General features: G+C 44.4%; 1 protein-coding gene across 1 annotated transcript in view; it reads right to left on the bottom strand.

Annotated features, from left to right (window-relative positions):
* Nucleotides 1-8892: 8892 nt before the first annotated feature.
* Nucleotides 8893-20057, bottom strand: part of AKAP12 (A-kinase anchoring protein 12) — a 113206-nt gene continuing 102041 nt past the window's right edge. The window contains exons 3-4 of the mRNA XM_069954579.1: nt 11420-20033; nt 8893-9984 (exon numbers count right to left, since the gene is read on the bottom strand). Coding sequence (XP_069810680.1) covers nt 11428-20033 — 8606 coding nt within the window. The 3' untranslated portion in view covers nt 8893-9984; nt 11420-11427. The remainder of the gene's footprint in view (nt 9985-11419; nt 20034-20057) is intronic.

The raw sequence follows: 20057 nt of genomic DNA, 5'->3' as shown, positions 1-20057 counted from the left end.
CAGTTATATATATATACCTACTGTGCGCTCCCCCAGTTATATATATACCCCCTGTGTGCTCCCCCAGTTATATAGATCCCCCTGTGCGCTCCCCCAGTTATATATATCCCCCTGTACACTCCCCCAGTTATATATACCCCACTGTGCACCCCCCAGTAGTATATAGCCCCCCTGTGCACTCCCCAAGTTATATATACCCCCTATGCACCCCCAGTAGTATATAGCCCCACTGTGCCCTCCCCGAGTTATATATACCCCCCTGTGCGCTCCCCCTGTTATATATACCCCCCTGTGTGCTCCCCCCCAGTTATATATACCCCCTGTGTGCCCTTCCAGTTATATATACCCCCTGTGTGCCCCCCCAGTAGTATATAGGCCCCTCCTGAGGCACCACTAGTAGTATAGCCCCCCGCTGTGTGCTGCCCCCGTTATATAGCCCCCCTTTGTGCTCGCCCCTCCCATATAGTAAATAAAAAAAATAAACACTTTATACTCACCTGGGTCCGCGCGTTCCTCTTCTTATCACTTCATCCTTGTGGCCGCAGGCAGTGCTTTACCTGCGGTCACAAGAGGCCGCTCTCCCCTCTCGCGGTGTGACAGCAGGTAAAGCACTGCCTGCGGCCACAAGGATGACTGACAGGGAGGGAGCCAATGGCTCCCGACCTGTCAGTGCCGCTGCTGCTGCCTGTAACTATGAGCGCTCGTTACGAGCGCTCATAGCTACAGTACAGAGCGCAGCAGCAGGCGGGGGGGCCCTGCAGGGGGCGCCATGGATGGGTAACTTACCCATCCCGATGGCGCCCCCCTGGCAGGCTGGTGGCCGGAGCCCTGTGCGACCTCAATGGTCGCACAGAGCAAAGGCCGGCCCTGCTCAGGGTGGGCCCCTTTAACCAGTGGGCCCGGTGCACGTGCACCATGTGCCCTCTGGTTAAAGCGGCCCTGTTACAGAGGGTTTGGTGCTGTGTGACAGGAGAGCTGACCATTCAATGCGAGCACTCCCAGGATTCTCTGCTACTGAACGTGGATGCACAGCAGTTGTACTCACCTTCAGGGAGGAGGGACACCTAGTGGTCATATGTATAACATTGATTTAAACAAAGAAAAAAATACAGTGAATATATTGCAAAACTGCTTGTGATCACAGAGTTCACTGAGATCGGTGAATTTACAGTAATAACAAAGTGAAGCGCTTTGTTATCTCTACAATCTGCTGCTCCTCCTCGTCTGCCTTATAACTGACTGTCAGCTAGGGAGGAGCGACAGTCAGTTATAAGGCACGCGGGTAGGAACAGCATGGAGCGGCAGTCAGTTATAAGGCATCCGGGGAAGAGCAGCAGTCAGTTATAAGGCAGGTGGGGGGAGCGACAGTCAGTTATAAAGCACCCGGGTAGGAGCAGCATGGAGCGGCAGTCAGTTATAAGGCACCCGGGGGTGGGGGGGTGGAGCGGCAGTCAGTTATAAAGCACCCGGGGGTGGGGGTGTAGCGTCAGTCAGTTATAAGGCAGCCGGGGAGGAGCGGCAGTCAGTTATATCTAACAAAATGTACATCAGTGATTAAAATTTAAATAAATGGGGCAGTTTACATCACATTTTCTTATACATTTGGGGTACATGTGTATTCTGCCAAGAAAGTAATCGGGCATATACTGATATACTGCAGCATACTGACAGCTACCCCATTCACTTCAATGGGCCAAATCTAGTCACGATCTGCTGACTACTTTCAGCTCATTTCGGGCAGGTGTGTGGTCACTTTCAGGGACTCTGCTGCGCTGTGGAGCAATGTACATACGTGTGAAATGTTACCGTACATGTTGGCGTCCAGATTTGAGTAGATGTTGACGCACGCCCCGAATGTAAAAGAAAAATGTGAAGTGAACAAATCGTTGCCCGGGTGTAATTCTCACCACATCTGATATTGAGTGTGGAGAGAAGCAGCTGTACGTTGTCTGGATACCACCCATGTGCCAGTATATATAACACCCCCCTAGCGGGTAACACCATCTCGGCTGGGTGATTGACAAGTCTACCTCCTTCTTACCAGACTGATTCAGTGATGCTGCAGCGCCACCTAGTGGGCATTTAGGTTCATAACTAAAAGAATGCAAGTGTACCAGTTAAGTAGTAATCAATTAGGCTATGTTCACACAACCTATGTTTTCATAAAAGTACGACCGTTGTTGCTATCTGCAAGAACGGCTCCGGCCGCTTGCTTCATAGTGTGCTATGGGGAGTTCTGATGTGGGCGCGCGCTGATGCACCTGCATCAGAACTCTGCGGGCCGAAAGTTCATCCGTCCGGTACTGCAGTGGTGGCCGGGATAATCATTTCAGAGACCGGCCGGTCTGTTACAGAATGTGAACATGGCCTTACACTGTAATTTCTACCAAAACTAAACAATCACTACAAACTGTAAAGCAACCAGAGGACCAAAATTTTCAAACAGAAATGAGACTCAACAAGGATTTAGACCAGGGATGGGGAACCTTTGGCCTATAAGCTTTTGCAAAACTACAACTCCCATCATGTCTGGGCAGCCAAAGCTGGAGGGCCGAAGGTTCCCCATCCCCCATTCCCCATTCGACACCTAAGGGTGATGTTTATAGGGTATTTTCTGGCCCAAAACTCATACCAGGAGTGGGATACGGGATACATGGATGTTCATTGAAGTCCAACGCCTTAAAGTGACACTGTCCCCCCCTTTGTGCACTCTGACATCTCTACACAGGTGTAAAGGGTAAATTTAGCGGTTCTCATACCTTATTTTATATCATACGTCATGGTGCTTGTTCCAGTAAAAAGTCATTTTTTATCAACTGCAGATTGTGTTACGTGGGCGGGGCCTCGCGGCATTAGCACCACTTAGCCCCGCCCACAATAATACAGTTGGCCCTGCCCCTCGTCGGCCATTGGAACAGGCTGGCCGAAAGGGCTAGACCCCACCCCCTTTACGACGGCCAACCAATGGGTGTCAAGGGGGCGGGGTCAATGGTGCCGTTGTGGGCGGGGTTAAGTGGTGTTAATGTCACTAGGCCACACCCACTTAATACAATCTGCAGATGATAAAAGGACACTTTTTACTTGAACAAACACCATGACGTATGATATGAAATAAGGTATGAAAAACACTAAATTTACCCTTTACACCTGTGTAGAGATGTCAGAGTGCACAAAGGGGGGGACAGGGTCACTTTAATCACTCGACCATCCTGGTGTCATCCTGCAGGGTTATTGGGTACAATTGAAGGTGATGGGGAACGATCTGTCAGCACTGGGACTGTTCACCCCCTGGTAAAACTGACTTATTATCTTTGTTCCTCAAGTCAGTAAAATTACGACAATAGGCAACTTATACAACTTTTGTTTTATTTGATTGTTTTTAAAAAATAAAAACTTATTTAAAAAAAAAAAAACCTAAATAAGTTTAAAATGACCATCCTTCTACCACTTTTATTTTTCCATCTATGGGGCTGTGGGTCTAATGTCAGATTTGACATGACTAAAAATCTGCTATTTTGCACATTGCCATTTTTTTGTTCTTACACCTTTTCCCATATGAGATCAGGAGTGTTATAATGTAATAGTTGGGGCGATTCCACATGCGGCGATAGCAAATACGGTGTTTTGTTTTTGTTTGTTTTTTTAATTATTTAAAAAAATGTGAAACGGGGGTTGATTTACACTGTAATTTGCAGTCTTATTGCACTGTAGCACTGATTGCTTATAAAGATGAATGCAGTACATTGATCTCTGCAATTGGTGCTCTATGACTAAGGGCTGCTAAAGCCCATAGTAAATGATTGCCGAGCCAAGATCGGTGTCATAGCGTCACTGAGGCCTGGCTCAGCACAGGACAACCATGGATCCTGTTCTAATGATATTTAAATCCTGCTGCCAGTTTTAACAGTAGCACTTAAATGGTTAATTAGTCAGCATGGCTGCCATGAGCGTCGTTGTACAGAGCAGGATTATGCTGTGACCCTTCTCTGTACCTCCTTAGCGACCCACTGGCATGCAGGTACATCATGGGAAGAACTCCTTATGGAATTTAAAAGAGGACTCTCTGCTGCCACCTCTGTCCATGTCAGGAACTGTCCAGAGCAGCCGATGATGTACAAGTCTCCTGGATGGGCTGCGGTGTCCCTCACCTTCCTGGTGTTATCGATGGGGTAGCAGTCCGGCTGTCCCAGCAGAATGGAGCTGACTCCTATACCCACATCATTGGGATTATATACTCTGGTGTTTGGCACCTAGTGGAGGGACTGACACTGTGATTGGGGCCACCCTGGCAAGGAGGTGGGTCACCCCAGAATGCGGGGTCCGGTACAAGCCATCAGCATAGTGAGCGCCTATCCCTTCCCTTCTTACCCTTTACTTTTATATATTTGAAAAAAGATCTGATTCAAAATCACAGCCTAAATGCCACATTAACACATGTTCACACACTGCTTTTTTGGCCATTTGACAGCCATCATTTTAGAATGAGAGACGTTATTTGTACAAGCATGGCCGTCATTACGAAATAAAAGCTGCAATTTGGACTCAAAATGATGGCCGTCCTTAGAGAAGGCTATCAAACGGCCAAACAGAGAGGGTGTCTGAGCATAGCCTTAAAGCGGTATTCCCATCTCATTGAGGCCATGTTCACACATAGTATTTTGGTCAGTCTTTTTTCAACCAAAACCAGGAGTGGAACTGACAGCGCAAAAATACAATGGAAAGATTTGCCCAGCTTGGCTATGTTTCCACTTCGGGAACATATAGTTGAAGCTGGCCGTCTCGTAACATAGACGGTCACTTATAATTGTGCCAAAGTGGGCAGTTTCTGACAGAGAGAGAGGTGGCAGCAGAGAGCTCTGTGTCAGACTGGAGAGAATACATCACTTCCTGCAGGACATACAACAGCTGATAAGTACTGGAAGATTTAAGTGAAGTACCCCTTTAATTACTGCAATATAAAGCCCTCCTACTACTCCTGCTGCTTCTTCTCATTATAATTTTCTTCTTCCTATTGTATGTACGGATAAATGAAAGAGCATAACCCTCTAGATTTTAGGCTCCAGCCATTCGCTCAGGGACAACAAGAAATTAGTGATGAAGCCTGAAGAGCAGAAATTACAACTTCTATAATGAGCAGGAGAGACTCCTCATGTAAGTGCACAACGGCCTGTCCATCAAAGTTATCTGATAGGTTCTCGCAAACCGTGCAAGTGAAGAAGCAATCTTGCATCATATTACTGTCTCTGGTTAAGAGGATTTAAAGCGACTCTGTACCCACAATCTGACCCCCCCCCCTCCCCCCCAAACCACTTGTACCTTCAGATAGCTGCTTTTAATCCAAGATCTGTCCTGGGGTCCGCTCGGCAGGGGACGCAGTTATTGTCATAAAAACAACATTTAATCCGTCAGCGCTGTGTCTAATGGCCAAGCTTACATTTGTATATGCATTAGGCTGGCACCACCTCTCTGTCCTTCCTCCCCACCCTCCTCATCATTAGGAATGCTCCAAGTACATTTACTGCTGTTTCAGCTTTGTACAGGTGTATTAACGATCCAGCCCATGTTCATTATACACACAGGTGAAGAATAGGAAGCAATCTGCCTGGAGTATTCCTAATGCTGAGGAGGGTGGGGAGGAGGGACAGAGAGATGGTGCCAGCCTAATGCATATACAAATGTAAGCCCCGGCCGTTAGACACAGCGCTGCCAGATTAAAAGTTGTTTTTATGACAATAACTGCATCACCTGCCAAACGGACCTTGGTCTTGGATTAAAAGCAGCTATCTGACAGTACAAGTGGTTTGGGGGGTCAGATTGTGGGTACAGAGTCGCTTTAAAGGGGAAATATCAGCAAGTTAGAGGAATCTAACTGCTGCTATGACCCGATTGCACAGGAGACACAGAGGAGGATGGTATGTCCCTTATAGTGTGTCTCTTATAGTGTGTCCCTTATAGTGTGTCCCTTATAGTGTGTCCCTTATAGTGTGTCTCTTATAGTGTGTCCCTTATAGTATGTTTTTTTATAGTATGCCCCTTATAGTGCGTCTCTTAGTGTGTCTCTTATAGTGTGTCCTTTATAGTGTGTCCCTTATAGTGCGTCTCTTATAGTGTGTCTCTTATAGTGTGTCCCTTATAGTATGTCCCTTATAGTGCGTCTCTTAGTGTGTCTCTTATAGTGTGTCCCTTATAGTGTGTCTCTTATAGTGTGTCTCTTATAGCGTGTCCCTTATAGTATGTCCCTTATAGTGTGTCCCTTATAGCGTGTCCCTTATAGCGTGTCCCTTATAGCGTGTCCCTTATAGTGTGTCTCTTATAGTGTGTCTCTTATAGTGTGTCCCTTATAGTATGTCCCTTATAGCGTGTCTCTTATAGTGTGTCTCTTATAGCGTGTCCCTTATAGCGTGTCCCTTATAGCGTGTCCCTTATAGTGTGTCTCTTATAGCGTGTCTCTTATAGTGTGTCTCTTATAGTGTGTCTCTTATAGTGTGTCTCTTATAGCGTGTCCCTTATAGCGTGTCCCTTATAGTGTGTCTCTTATAGTGTGTCCCTTATAGTGTGTCTCTTATAGTATGTCCCTTATAGTGCGTCTCTTATAGTGTGTCTCTTATAGTGTGTCCCTTATAGTGTGTCCCTTATAGTGTGTCTCTTATAGTGTATCCCTTATAGTGTGTCTCTTATAGCGTGTCCCTTATAGCGTGTCCCTTATAGCGTGTCCCTTATAGTGTGTCCCTTATAGTATGTCTCTTTTAGCGTGTCCCTTATAGCGTGTCCCTTATAGTGTGTCTCTTATAGCGTGTCTCTTATAGTGTGTCTCTTATAGTGTGTCTCTTATAGTGTGTCTCTTATAGCGTGTCCCTTATAGCGTGTCCCTTATAGTGTGTCTCTTATAGTGTGTCTCTTATAGTGTGTCCCTTATAGTGTGTCTCTTATAGTGTGTCCCTTATAGTGTGTCCCTTATAGTATGTCTCTTATAGTGCGTCCCTTATAGTTTGTTCCTTATAGTGTGTCCCTTATAGTGTGTCCCTTATAGCGTGTCCCTTATAGTGTGTCTCTTATAGTGTGTCTCTTATAGTGTGTCCCTTATAGTGTGTCTCTTATAGTGTGTCCCTTATAGTGTGTCTCTTATAGTGTGTCTCTTATAGTGTGTCCCTTATAGTGTGTCTCTTATAGCGTGTCCCTTATAGTGTGTCCCTTATAGTATGTCTCTTATAGTGCGTCCCTTATAGTTTGTTCCTTATAGTGTGTCCCTTATAGTGTGTCCCTTATAGCGTGTCCCTTATAGTGTGTCCCTTATAGCATGTCTCTTATAGTGCGTCCCTTATAGTGTGTCCCTTATAGCGTGTCCCTTATAGTGTGTCCCTTATAGTGTGTCTCTTATAGTGTGTCTCTTATAGTGTGTCTCTTATAGTGTGTCCCTTATAGTATGTCCCTTATAGTGCGTCTCTTATAGTGTGTCCCTTATAGTATGTCCCTTATAGTGCGTCTCTCACCTTCCTCCTCGCCGCCGTTCCAGTGCGGTTAGCTGGTGAGACTGTTAGGAGACACACTATAAGAGACACACTATACACACTATAAGGGACACGCTATAAGAGACACACTATAAGGGACACGCTATAAGAGACACACTATAAGAGACACGCTATAAGAGACACACTATAAGAGACACGCTATAAGAGACACGCTATAAGAGACACGCTATAAGAGACACGCTATAAGAGACACGCTATAAGAGACACACTATAAGGGACACGCTATAAGAGACACACTATAAGTGACACACTATAAGGGACCCGCTATAAGAGACACACTATAAGGGACACGCTATAAGAGACACACTATAAGAGACACGCTATAAGAGACACGCTATAAGAGACACGCTATAAGAGACACGCTATAAGAGACACACTATAAGAGACACGCTATAAGAGACACGCTATAAGAGACACACTATAAGGGACACGCTATAAGAGACACACTATAAGTGACACACTATAAGGGACATACTATAAGACACACTAAAAGAGACATACTATAAGAGACACACTAAAAGAGACATCCCTTCCTCCTGTTTTTTTCTGTGCAATAGGGACATATCAGCAGGTTAGATTTGTCTCACCTACTGATAGTTCCTCTTTTAGGGTGTGTTCACACGTAACAGATCCGCTGCGGATCCCTGCCCTGTACACTCAATGGCAGACAAACTCGCTGCAGGATGTACATCCCACTTTGAGTATGTCTGCAGCCTGCCCAGTTAACCCCCCCGCTGCCGGAGCCTATACATCACCTGCTCCCCGCTCCGGCTTGCTTCGGGCACTGATTGGCTGAGCGGGACATGAAGACATCGGGAGCCCCGAAACAGGGACCAGGTGATGTATATGCTCCGGCGACGGGGGGGTTTAACGGGGCAGGCTACAGACGGGGCATCCTGCAACAAGTTTGTCTGCCATTAAGTGTACAGGGCAGGGATCTGCAGTGAAATCCACTGTGGATCCGTTATGTGTGAACGCACCCTGAAGGAGAAGTCCAGGTGAACCTCTTTTTTTCACAATTGCAGAGGAGGATAAAAGAAATAAGATGCTCTCCCCTCCCCGGCTCCGATGCTTGTGGCCGCATACCACCGAATGGGTCCCTGGCCGCTGCCTGGTCTGAGTGGGGACCCGGGGCATGAGCTGTCAGTGAGCGGACCTCACACATCACGTCCCAGGTCCTTACTCACGCCAGGGACCTGATGGGCAGAATGCGGCCCCCAACCTGGAGTTGGGGAGCTGAGAGCATCTTATTTCTTTTATCCTCCCCTTCCCCAGCACTTGTGGGGAAAAAAAGAGGCCTGCCCGGAGTTCTCCTTTAAGCACTCTAAACTTTCCATTTTAATGCAAATGATGACAACACAGGTAAAGGCAAAAGTTTTATTTAAACTTATATTGTTTAAAAATCACAGTTTAGCAAAATGTACAGAAGCATAATGAAGGACACATAAAAAAACAGGCCAATTAAAAAGTCTGCAGATCAGCCAAGTCTGGGGATTCTCCGCGGGACCTGCGGGCACCGGAAATAAGGAAACTTCCAGAACCCATCGTTCCTGAAGGACAGAGTCACTTTGGTCCCCAGCAGATCATTCAGGTGCAAAACTGCGGCTACACAGATCATATAGGTGAGAGATGTAAAAGCAAAACTAAGTAAAAAAACAAAACTGAAACCGTGTCTTAATAAAGTTTATAGTGCACTTAATATAGGTACGTATCATTTATAATAACTTTGGGTAATAATTTAAATGTCACTGTAAACAGCTTCTACTGATTTTTTTAATTTTTTTTCGTTAAACCAAGATTTCGTTTTGAGACAATAAAACAGCAAAGGTTTGGTAAGCTTTGTGGCATCGCCGGTTCCAGCTTTTGGTTAGACAAGTTGCATGGTAAGGAAAAGCGGCTATCATATTAGGTCTGGATCACATGCAGGAAGCTTCCGTTGTAAGGCATTGTATGCTCGGTTAGTTTGCTGTTTTTTCCTCCTTTAATACATATATACTTAAAAAAAAAAAAGAAATATACAGTAATTAAAATGAAAAACAGGATGAAGATATACACATAAATACACAAGACGTCCCCTGCAGCTTTTGGACCGTTTCACTCCGGCAATATACTTTTCATACAGTCTTAATCCAGACATAAGACTTTGGTGCCAGGTACCTTCAAAAGGCAAATTGGAGTAGAACTCCTTAGGCTTCGGCCTCTAAACAAGAACACAGAAAAGCCTTAAAAAGACCATTAAATATTTAAGAGCGAGGGACAAATCTGGGTGAAGCTCCCGATGAGACCTCAGGATTGTCAGACAGTTCATTCTTATCAGTGAAGGTGGGTGCGCTCCATCGCTAGAGGTCAGAGTTTAGAGTTGTCCGCCATCTTCACGTTGCAGCTTCCACCTCTTTGGTAGCTTCAGCAGCTTTCACATTCTCGTTTCTTCAGTTTAGTCTTTTCAATGTACAAACTGGTGAACAAAGTAAAAAGACGTTTATATTTCAAAAAAGTGAATAGCGATGTAAAGTGTTCAAAAGTTGTATTTGGATCAGAACACCAGAAGGCTATATACTAGAGAAAAGTGCAACTAGAGCATTGGACTTGAGTCAGATCATTTGGCATCTGAATACCAGTGGCAGCCCTAGGGAGTCCTGGAAAACATGGATACACCATATTTCCCCGGCTTTCCGAGGGCTGCATCCAACTTCTTCAGCCACCGTTATTCAAATGATGAGTGATCGGACTCGAGTCTACTCCAGCTGCACTTATTTCTTGTATATATATTAACAAAAGAACACAAAAGATTTAGAAGCGTACCAAGCAATGACTCGTGTCCATGTGCATCTATACCCGAATGCTTTCTCTGTGTCTTAAACATTTTGTCACTATTTTATCCAATTAGCTATATAAAAAAAAGTAACAAAAATTCTGTAGTCATGTCCGATTAAGGGACTATAGTCACTATGTGTCAGACCTTTGCTGTGTTACGTGTCCTATGGATGAGGTGTTTTTGACTCCGATACAATAAAAGTGAAGTTTCATATGGAAAAGATCTCCGCTGGTGCTGGACTCACCAGTGACAAAAATGTCTATAGTCTGTATATATCTAAAAATAGGATATTTCCTACTAAACTAGACAAGTAAATACTCCCCTCCCTGGCCTGACGCTCAGTCCATCAGATGTCAGGAGATGGGCTCTGTTAGGACTCTTAGGAGCCCATCTCCTGCCATCGGTCAGACTGAGCAGTGACCCCGGGAGGGGAGTATGGTTCAGATATGGCCATCACCTGCCTGTATCTAACAATTACAGTGAGACTCAACACTGAGACCCCGACTCATCTAAACTTTTGACACATCTATGCAACTTATCAAAAGTTTATACATGGCATTGAGAAGTCCTGAGTCAGTGCTAGACTTAAGCCACTGGCTAAAATTAGGCTAGCTCCATATCTGAACCTGACCTTGTGGTATATGTCAGAAAACCAGTCGATCAGTATGATACAGCCTCCAACCGAGGAATCCATTCATTGTAGAAGTGACCACATTCAACACATTTGGGAGCGTATACTGAATTTTTGTGGAACTCAAAAGTGTGGGCGCCCTTGCTTTTGACCTCCATGATCAAAAACAGTATACACTCACAAATACATTTATTTATCCTAAACCAATTCTTTGGTGTTTGTTCTAGAGTTTACTCTGGATCGCTTCTAAATGTCTCAATGACACATCAAAATCACTTCAAGTAAAAAAAAAAAAAATCAAACCAACACAATATTAAAACAAAAAAACATTATTTAAGTTCCATGAAGGGGCCATCAACTCTTCAGCTAAGAACACTAAAATATTTTTACAATTTTTATATCCTTATATACTTATCACTACCACTTATCACCTATGTAACTTACATGAGGTCTCAGGATTCAACAGTCGGTGCCTTTTCCTGAGCATTCACCTCTAAGGCCTGAGTGGACACCTGATGTTCATTCTCTTCTTGAGCTGGAACAGACGATTCGACTCCTTTCCCTGTATTCTGTACTCCTTTTGTCACTGCTTGTTCATGTTCTTCATGCTGTAGACATGATTCGATGGACTCACTCACGACTATGGTTTCTTGAAGTTGCGAGTCGAGTTTATTCTCCAGGTTCTGTTCTTGAACACGTTCTTCATGCTGTATACGTGATTCGATGGACTCACTCACGACTATGGTTTCTTGAAGTTGCGAGTCGAGTTTATTCTCCAGGTTCTGTTCTTGAACACGTTCTTCATGCTGTATACGTGATTCGATGGACTCACTCACGACTATGGTTTCTTGAATTTGTGAGTCGAGGTTATTTTCCAGGTTCTGTTCTTGAACACTTTCTGTTTTACAGATATGAATGTTGTTTACGACCGTTTCCACGGCTGTTTCGATGATATTTTGTACAATGGTTGTACTGCATGATTCAATGCTGAGAGTTTGGACGTCGGTTTCTTCCGTTAGCTCTTCCTTTGTAGATATAGTAGTTTCTTTAAGTGTGTCTCCCTGGCTGGTGGCCTCAACAATAAAACAGTTTGTAGCTGCCTCAATTGCTGCATCCACGATGGCCGCAGCTTTGTGAGAGACGGACTCTACTGCATCCTCTAGTACTTTGGACAATGTGCCATTGTCTTCAGATCTGGTGTCATCCCTGGACACCTCTGAAGGCTCTATGCTATCTTTGGATATTTCAATAGTTTTTACAGTCTCTGCTAAGACCTGTTCTTCTACTGCAGCTTCTGTAACTGGATCAGATGCTTCGATGGCCTCTGAGCTTTCCACCTCTGGAATATCTGTAATGACAACTTCAGCTTCCTCCTTCAGTTCCACAACTTCTTCTTGACTATGAGTTACTTTGTCTTCTGTAATTTCCATTTTGGATTCCTTTCCTTCTTCTTGTGCTGTGGTTGGAGTGGTGTCTTTTATTTCAATGTTGTCGTTCTTAGTACGACAGTCATCATTCTGTAATGCAGCCGTTTCTTGTTCAGCTGCCAATACATTGGTCACAGTCATGGCTTCTTCAACAGTAGGATGTTCTTTATGTTCCTCAGTTACAGCAACAATTTCATTTGCCTTTTGCTCCTGCCCTTCAGAGACTTCAGACTTTACAGCACCTATTTGTTCCACTTCTATGGGAGCTATTTGTTCAGGATCCTCTTCAGTACCCACCTCAGTCTGCGTGTCATGTAACACTGAGGCATCAACAATTTCTTCAGCAGGAATCACAGGGTAAACTTCTGGAGACTGGACCTCATCTGACTCTTTTACAATTTCTTCAGCCTTCACTGGCACTGGAGAACTTTCTTCATCCTTTACTGACTCTGGAGAACTTTCTTCAGCCTCCACTGGCTCTGGAGAACTTTCTTCATCCTTTACTGACTCTGGAGAACTTTCTTCAGCCTTTACTGACTCTGGAGAACTTTCTTCATCCTTTACTGACTCTGGAGAACTTTCTTCAGCCTCCACTGGCTCTGGAGAACTTTCCTCAGCCTTCACTGGCACTGGAGAACTTTCTTCATCCTTTACTGACTCTGGAGAACTTTCTTCAGCCTCCACTGGCTCTGGAGAACTTTCTTCAGCCTTCACTGGCTCTGGAGAACTTTCTTCAGCCTTCACTGGCTCTGGAGAACTTTCTTCAGCCTTCACTGGCTCTGGAGAACTTTCTTCAGCCTTCACTGGCTCTGGAGAACTTTCTTCAGCCTTCACTGGCTCTGGAGAACTTTCTTCAGCCTTCACTGGCTCTGGAGAACTTTCCTCAGCCTTCGCTGGCTCTGGAGAACTTTCTTCAGCCTTTGCTGACTCTGGAGAACTTTCTTTAGCCTCCACTGGCTCTGGAGAACTTTCTTCAGCCTTCACTGACTCTGAAGAACTTTCTTCAGCCTCCACTGGCTCTGGAGAACTTTCTTCAGCCTTCACTGACTCTGAAGAACTTTCTTCAGCTTCCACTGGCTCTGGAGAACTTTTTTCAGCCTCCACAGGCTCTGGAGAACTTTCTTCAGCCTTCGCTGGCTCTGGAGAACCTTCTTCAGCCTTTGCTGGCTCCAGAGAACCCTCTTCAGCCTTCGCTGGCTCTGGAGAACTTTCTTCAGGCTTCACCGTCTCGGAAGAACTTTCTTCAAGCTTCACCATCTCGGAAGAACTTTCTTCAGCCTTAACTGACTCCGGAGAACTTTCTTCAGGCTTTATCGTTTCGGAAAAACTTTCTTCAGCCTTCACCAACTCTTGAGAACTTTCTTCAGCCTTCGCTGGCTCTGAAGAACTTTCTTCAGCCTTCGCTGGCTCTGGAGAACTTTCCTCATTCTCCACTGACTCTGGAGAACTTTCTTCAACCTTCGCTGGCTCTGAAGAACTTTCTTCAGCCTTCGCTGGCTCTGGAGAACTTTCCTCATTCTCCACTGACTCTGGAGAACTTTTTTCATTCTTCGCTGTCTCTGGAGAACTTTCCTCAGCCTCCACTGAATCTGGAGAACTTTCCTCAACCTTCACTGACTCTGAAGAACTTTCCTCAGCCTTTACTGACTCTGGAGAACTTTCCTCATTCTCCACTGACTCTGGAGAACTTTCCTCAGCCTTTACTGACTCTGGAGAACTTTCCTCATTCTCCACTGACTCTGGAGAACTTTTTTCATTCTTCGCTGTCTCTGGAGAACTTTCCTCAGCCTCCACTGACTCTGGAGAACTTTCCTCAGCCTTTACTGACTCTGGAGAACTTTCCTCAGCCTTCACTGACTCTGGAGAACTTTCTTCAGCCTTCACTGACTCTGGAGAACTTTCTTCAGCCTTCACTGACTCTGGAGAACTTTCTTCAGCTGGGACCTCACCTGACAATGCGGAATCTTCTTCCGGTTGGACATTAGACAATACAGCGATGCAATCATCAATTTGAACCACAGTTATGGAATGGAAAGTGGAGATTTTCATAGGCTCCACGTCGGTTGATAGATCTTTAGCTTCATCACCTTGTACATCATTGACAGCCTGTACCTCACATGATACTGTGGCACTTTCTTTGGCATGCACCTCAGCTAATTCAGGGGCAACTTTTTCACTGTCTACCTCAGCTAACACAGGAGCACTTTCTTCAACCTTCCTTTCAACTAGTACACTGGCACCAACTTCAACCTGTGCCTCACCTGACACTGGAGCACCTGTTTCCACCCTCACCTCTGCTGGCACAGTGATCCCTTCTTCAGCCTGCTTATCATCTGCTATAGAGACGTTCTCTTCAGCTTGTTCTCTAACTTGCACGTTCACACCTTCTTCAGATTGCACCTCATCTGGGACAGGAGAACCTTCTGACACTGTTTCCTCCATTTTCACCTCCTCTGCACTTTTATCCTGCACCTCTGGAAAAGGAACTTTTTCATTCTTTACTTCACTTGACAGAGATCCAACATCAAGCTGCAATTCATCTGATGCACCTACACCCCCTTCAGTCTGGACACATTCTTCTTGTTTCACCTCATTTGACACAATCTCTTCAGGTTGTCCCTCAGTTAATACAGATAAAGCTCCTTCAGCTTTTACTTCGATTGATACAGGTACAGATTCATCAGATTGCACTTCGTTTGACACAGATAGGACTTCTTCAGGCTGTACCTCAGGTGACACAGTAACAACTTCCTCAGGCTGTATTTCACTTGATGCAAGTATAATCTCTTCAGGCTGTTCTGAACTTGATATAAGTGTACCTGCTTCTTGCTCTGCTTCACTTGATACAGGTGCAGCTTCTTGCTCTGCTTCACTTGATACAGGTGCAGCTTCTTCAGGATGTATTTCACTTGCTGCAGGTGCAGCTTCTTCAGGTTGTATTTCACTTGATACAGATGCAGCTTCTTCAGGTTGTATTTCACTTGATACAGGTACAGCTTCTTCAGATTGTATTTCACTTGATACAGGTACAGCTTCTTCAGGTTGTGATTCACTTGATACAGGTGCAGCTTCTTCTGGTTGTATTTCACTTGATACAGGTACAGCTTCTTCAGGATGGATTTCACTTGATACAGGTGCAGCTTCTTCAGGTTGTGTTTCACTTGATACAGGTGCAGCTTCTTCAGGTTGTGTTTCACTTGATGCAGGTGCAGCTTCTTCTGCTTTTATTTCACTTGATGCAGGTACAGCTTCTTCAGATTGTGTTTCACTTGATACAAGTACAGCTTCTTCAGGTTGTATTTCACTTGATGCAGGTACAGCCTCTTCAGGTTTTATTTCACTTGATACAGGTACAGCTTCTTCAGGTTGTATTTCACTTGATACAGGTACAGCTTCTTCAGATTGTGTTTCACTTGATACAGGTACAGCTTCTTCAGGATGGATTTCACTTGATACAGGTGCAGCTTCTTCAGGTTGTATTTCACTTGATACAGGTACAGCTTCTTCAGGATGGATTTCACTTGATACAGGTACAGCTTCTTCAGGTTGTATTTCACTTGATACAGGTGCAGCTTCTTCCACTTTTATTTCACTTGATACAGATACAGCTTCTTCAGGTTGTATTTCACTTGATACAGGTACAGCTTCTTCAGGTTGTATTTCACTTGATACAGGTACAGCTTCTTCAGGATGGATTTCACTTGATACAGGTGCAGCTTCTTCCACTTTTATTTCACTTGATACAGATACAGCTTCTTCAGGTTGTATTTCATTTGATACAGGTACAGTCTGTTTAGGTTGTATTTCACTTGATACAGGTACAGCTTCTTCAGGTTGTATTTCACTTGATACAGGTGCAGCTTCTTCAGGTTGTATTTCACTTGATACAGGTACAGCTTCTTCAGGTTGTATTTCACTTGATACAGGTACAGCTTCTTCAGGTTGTATTTCACTTGATACAGGTGCAGCTTCTTCAGGTTGTATTTCACTTGATACAGGTGCAGCTTCTTCAGGTTGTATTTCACTTGATACAGGTACAGCTTCTTCAGGTTGTATTTCACTTGATACAGGTACAGCTTCTTCAGGTTGTATTTCACTTGATACAGGTGCAGCTTCTTCAGGTTGTATTTCACTTGATACAGGTGCAGCTTCTTCAGGTTGTATTTCACTTGATACAGGTGCAGCTTCTTCAGGTTGTATTTCACTTGATACAGGTGCAGCTTCTTCAGGTTGTATTTCACTTGATACAGGTACAGCTTCTTCAGGTTGTATTTCACTTGATACAGGTACAGCTTCTTCTGCTTTTATTTCACTTGATACAGGTGCAGCTTCTTCAGGTTGTATTTCACTTGATACAGGTGCAGCTTCTTCAGGTTGTATTTCACTTGATACAGGCACATCTTCTTCAGGTTGTATTTCATTTGTTAGAGTCTGCTCATTTTTCTCATCACTCACCACGATTGATGATTTATCAGCCTCTTCTACTTCTGAAGTTAAAGCACTAACACAAACGTTAACAGCTTCAACTGTTTGCTCTAAAGTGGCAATCGGGGCCTTAACCTCATTCTGCACAGGTTCAGAAGTAATAACACTTTCCTTAGTTGTCTCAGTGACAGAAACACAAATTTGTTCAACAGTCTCTTCAGCACTTACTATTGTAAATGTATCATCTGGATCTTCCGAGCAAACAGGAGTTAAATCTGTTTGTTCCTCAACACAAAGTGGAGCAGACTTGGAAACTATCTCACTGGCCCCGGAAGGGGAGACCTGCTCAGAAGTCCCATCTTGAGATGGTTGCAGTTGTAGAGTATCAATTGTTAGCTTTGCCTTTTCTGCTGCTTCATGTAGTATACTTTCAGTGTGCTTCTTTTGTTCTTCTAAAGTCTTTAGACTTGTATCCTCCTCTGGCACAGGTGTAGCATCTTCAGTGGAAACAACAGACTCCCCCAACTGTGAGACAGCAGATATCATTTCAGTTGTCTCTTCAGTGCATGAATTTTCTATCGCTTCCTCCAGTGCAGTCAAAGCTTCAGATGTTAACTCCATCTCATTGAGTATTGTGTTTGGCCCTTCTGTCATAACTTGGGGGACTGTGCTTAACACTATGGATTCTTCCACAGTGACCTCTGGTTTTATTATTTCTGTGGCTTCTTCCGTTTCTTTTGCATGCTCAATAGATTCAGAAACAGTTGCACTAATCCAGGATGGAGACCTTTCCTCAAGACTGGTGACGGCTCTTTCTCCTTCTATCACAGTGACTGTCACTGCATGAATAAGCTCTTCAGTAGATTTTTCTTGTTCTTCTACAACACTTGGTTGAGTTTCTTCAAGTGATTTTTGAGCATCAAGCTTTTCCTGCTCTGCAGCATCAAACTCTGCTAAAGGAACAACTGCAGGTTCATCCGAATCGTCTTCTGTAGCTTCACTCAATGGCTGACCAGCTTCACTATTAGGAGGGTGTTCTTGTTTGCCGTCAGATTTTTTCTTCTTTCGTCCTGGAATCAGTTTCTTGAACGAAACCCAAGTTTCTTCTTTTCCAGCTTCACCCTCTGAGGTTGACTGTTCTGCATTGGCTGCTGTAGCAGTTTCATCAGTTTTCTCTTCTACTCTTGTTCTTGACTTGCGTCTAGGAGTCACAAGTCTTTTAAAAGATTGCCAGGTAGACCCTTCTGTAGGACTACCAGCTTGATCTGGTGATGTACTTTCTTGGATCTGTTGTTCTTGTGAACTTGTAATAGGGCTTTCAGAATCAGTCTCTTTAGGTGGCACAACTTCTTCAGTCTTCTTGTGGTCATCTTGAGATTTTATTCCTTCTTCTTCATCTGAATCAGAAGTCTTTCTTGCTCTCTTCTTGGCAGAACCAACACATATTAAAGCTTCCCATGACACTGAGTTGTCGACTTTCTTCTTATTTTCTTCTGTGCTTTTTTCAAGTTTTTGCTCTTCGTTGGTTTCCTTAGGTTCTTCCTGATTTTCAACAGCGCCAGCACTATCAGTCGAAGACATGGTAGAAGATTTTGGTTTTTCGACCTCATCCTCTTTATCACTTTCAGATGGTCGCTTTGGCCGTCGTTTTGGTGTAACAAGTTTCTTAAATGAAGCCCATGGTGTGATTCCGTCTTTTTTCCTTTCACCATCAGACGTTGCACCTTCCCCATCCCCTTCTGCAGCCTGTACGTCCTCTGTTGGTTTTTCTGTGGGGGATATCTCTGTTGATTCTTCAGGAGAGGACGGGGAGCTATCTCCACCATCTACTTCTGGAGCCTCTGGTGACTCCGGTGAAACAACTTCTGTTGTAGCTTCTACTTTGCTTTCATCTTCTTTTTTACTCTTAGACCTCTTCCCTGACAGTTTCCTTAACCCAGAGCTGCTGAAAAGCTTTTTTAATGGACTGCCTTGAATTTTGGCTTTTTCTTGTGATGACAACAGTTCAGCTTCAGTAGTGACAGCTTCTTGACTTTTTTCCAGCTCTTTGCATTCAGTACTTGAAGTCAACTGTTGCTGATCACTATCCAGAGCTCCAGACGCAGATGTTCCTTGCAGCTCCTCACTTTTTTCTTCTGCAGGTGGAAGGATAGCAGCAGCAACGTCAGCAGTTATCTGGGTTTCAACTTTGTCTTCCACAGCATCAGCTTCAGCTTTAACCTCGGGCGGCAGTGCGGCTGCTTCTGGCACAGCAGTTGCTACTTCCGGTACAAGTTCTATAACTTCTGCTACTGGGGAAACCTCCACATCTACTTTTGCAGCTTCTTCTAACTTGGATTCTGCTTCACTAGGAGGTTTGGGTTCCTCTTCCTTTGGCTCTTCTTCAGCTGCAGGTTCATTCTTTTCCTCGGTAGACACCTTGGACTCTTCACTTGAAGATTTGCTTATTTCCTGTGGCACAGAATGCTCTTCCGCTGCTTGTGCTTCAGTTGTGTTCTCCTCTTTTACAGCCTCGGGTACCTCAGCCTTTTCCTGCTCCTTAGCTTTGATATGTTTCTCCACCTCCTGCGGGTCTTCTTCCTTTGACTTCCTAAAGCTTGTCTTTTTTCTTAGCCCGGCCCATCCTTGTGTAAAAAATCTTTTAAACGGAGAAGATGTCTCAGTGACAACAGGATTTGTAGGCGACTCTGGGGACTTTTTATCTTTTTCTACCTCGGATTCTTCCACCTTCTTCTGATTTTCTTCAGGAGTTTCAATTGGACTTTCAGCAGCTTCATCTGGTTTATCTGGACTCTCGGCAGGCTGCCCGCTATCTTTGGTCTCCTGCTGGATTTCTGTCTTTCCCTCATCGCTGGTATCGATATGTTCCTCGTGATTGTCTGTGCCATTTACTTCCGCTTCATCTTTTTTCACAGTTAGGAGTTGTACGGGTTCAGTTTTCTCAGTTTTGTCCTTCTTCACTGTAAATTTAAAGCCCACAAATTTAAAGACTTTCTTGAACCCCACTTCGTTGTTTTGGTTTTCATTGGCTTTGTCTGGGGATTCTTCTTTCTCCTCAGTCTCTGGTGTTGTGTCACTGGCTTCTGGGGTCTCTACCTGTCCGTCTTCCTTTGCAGTTTCTTTTGTAGTTGTATCATTGTGCACAACCCCCATGTTTTCAGCTGCTTCCTCGTTCAGTGTTACACTTGCTGGCTCTTGTTGTTCGACTGCGAATAAAAGAAAACTCTTAT

Source organism: Dendropsophus ebraccatus, chromosome 15, assembly GCF_027789765.1.
Source record: "Dendropsophus ebraccatus isolate aDenEbr1 chromosome 15, aDenEbr1.pat, whole genome shotgun sequence".
NCBI classification, from domain to species: Eukaryota; Metazoa; Chordata; class Amphibia; order Anura; family Hylidae; genus Dendropsophus; species Dendropsophus ebraccatus.
The sequence above is the reverse complement of the archived record's forward strand: the minus strand, read 5'-3'. Positions and strand labels throughout refer to the sequence as shown.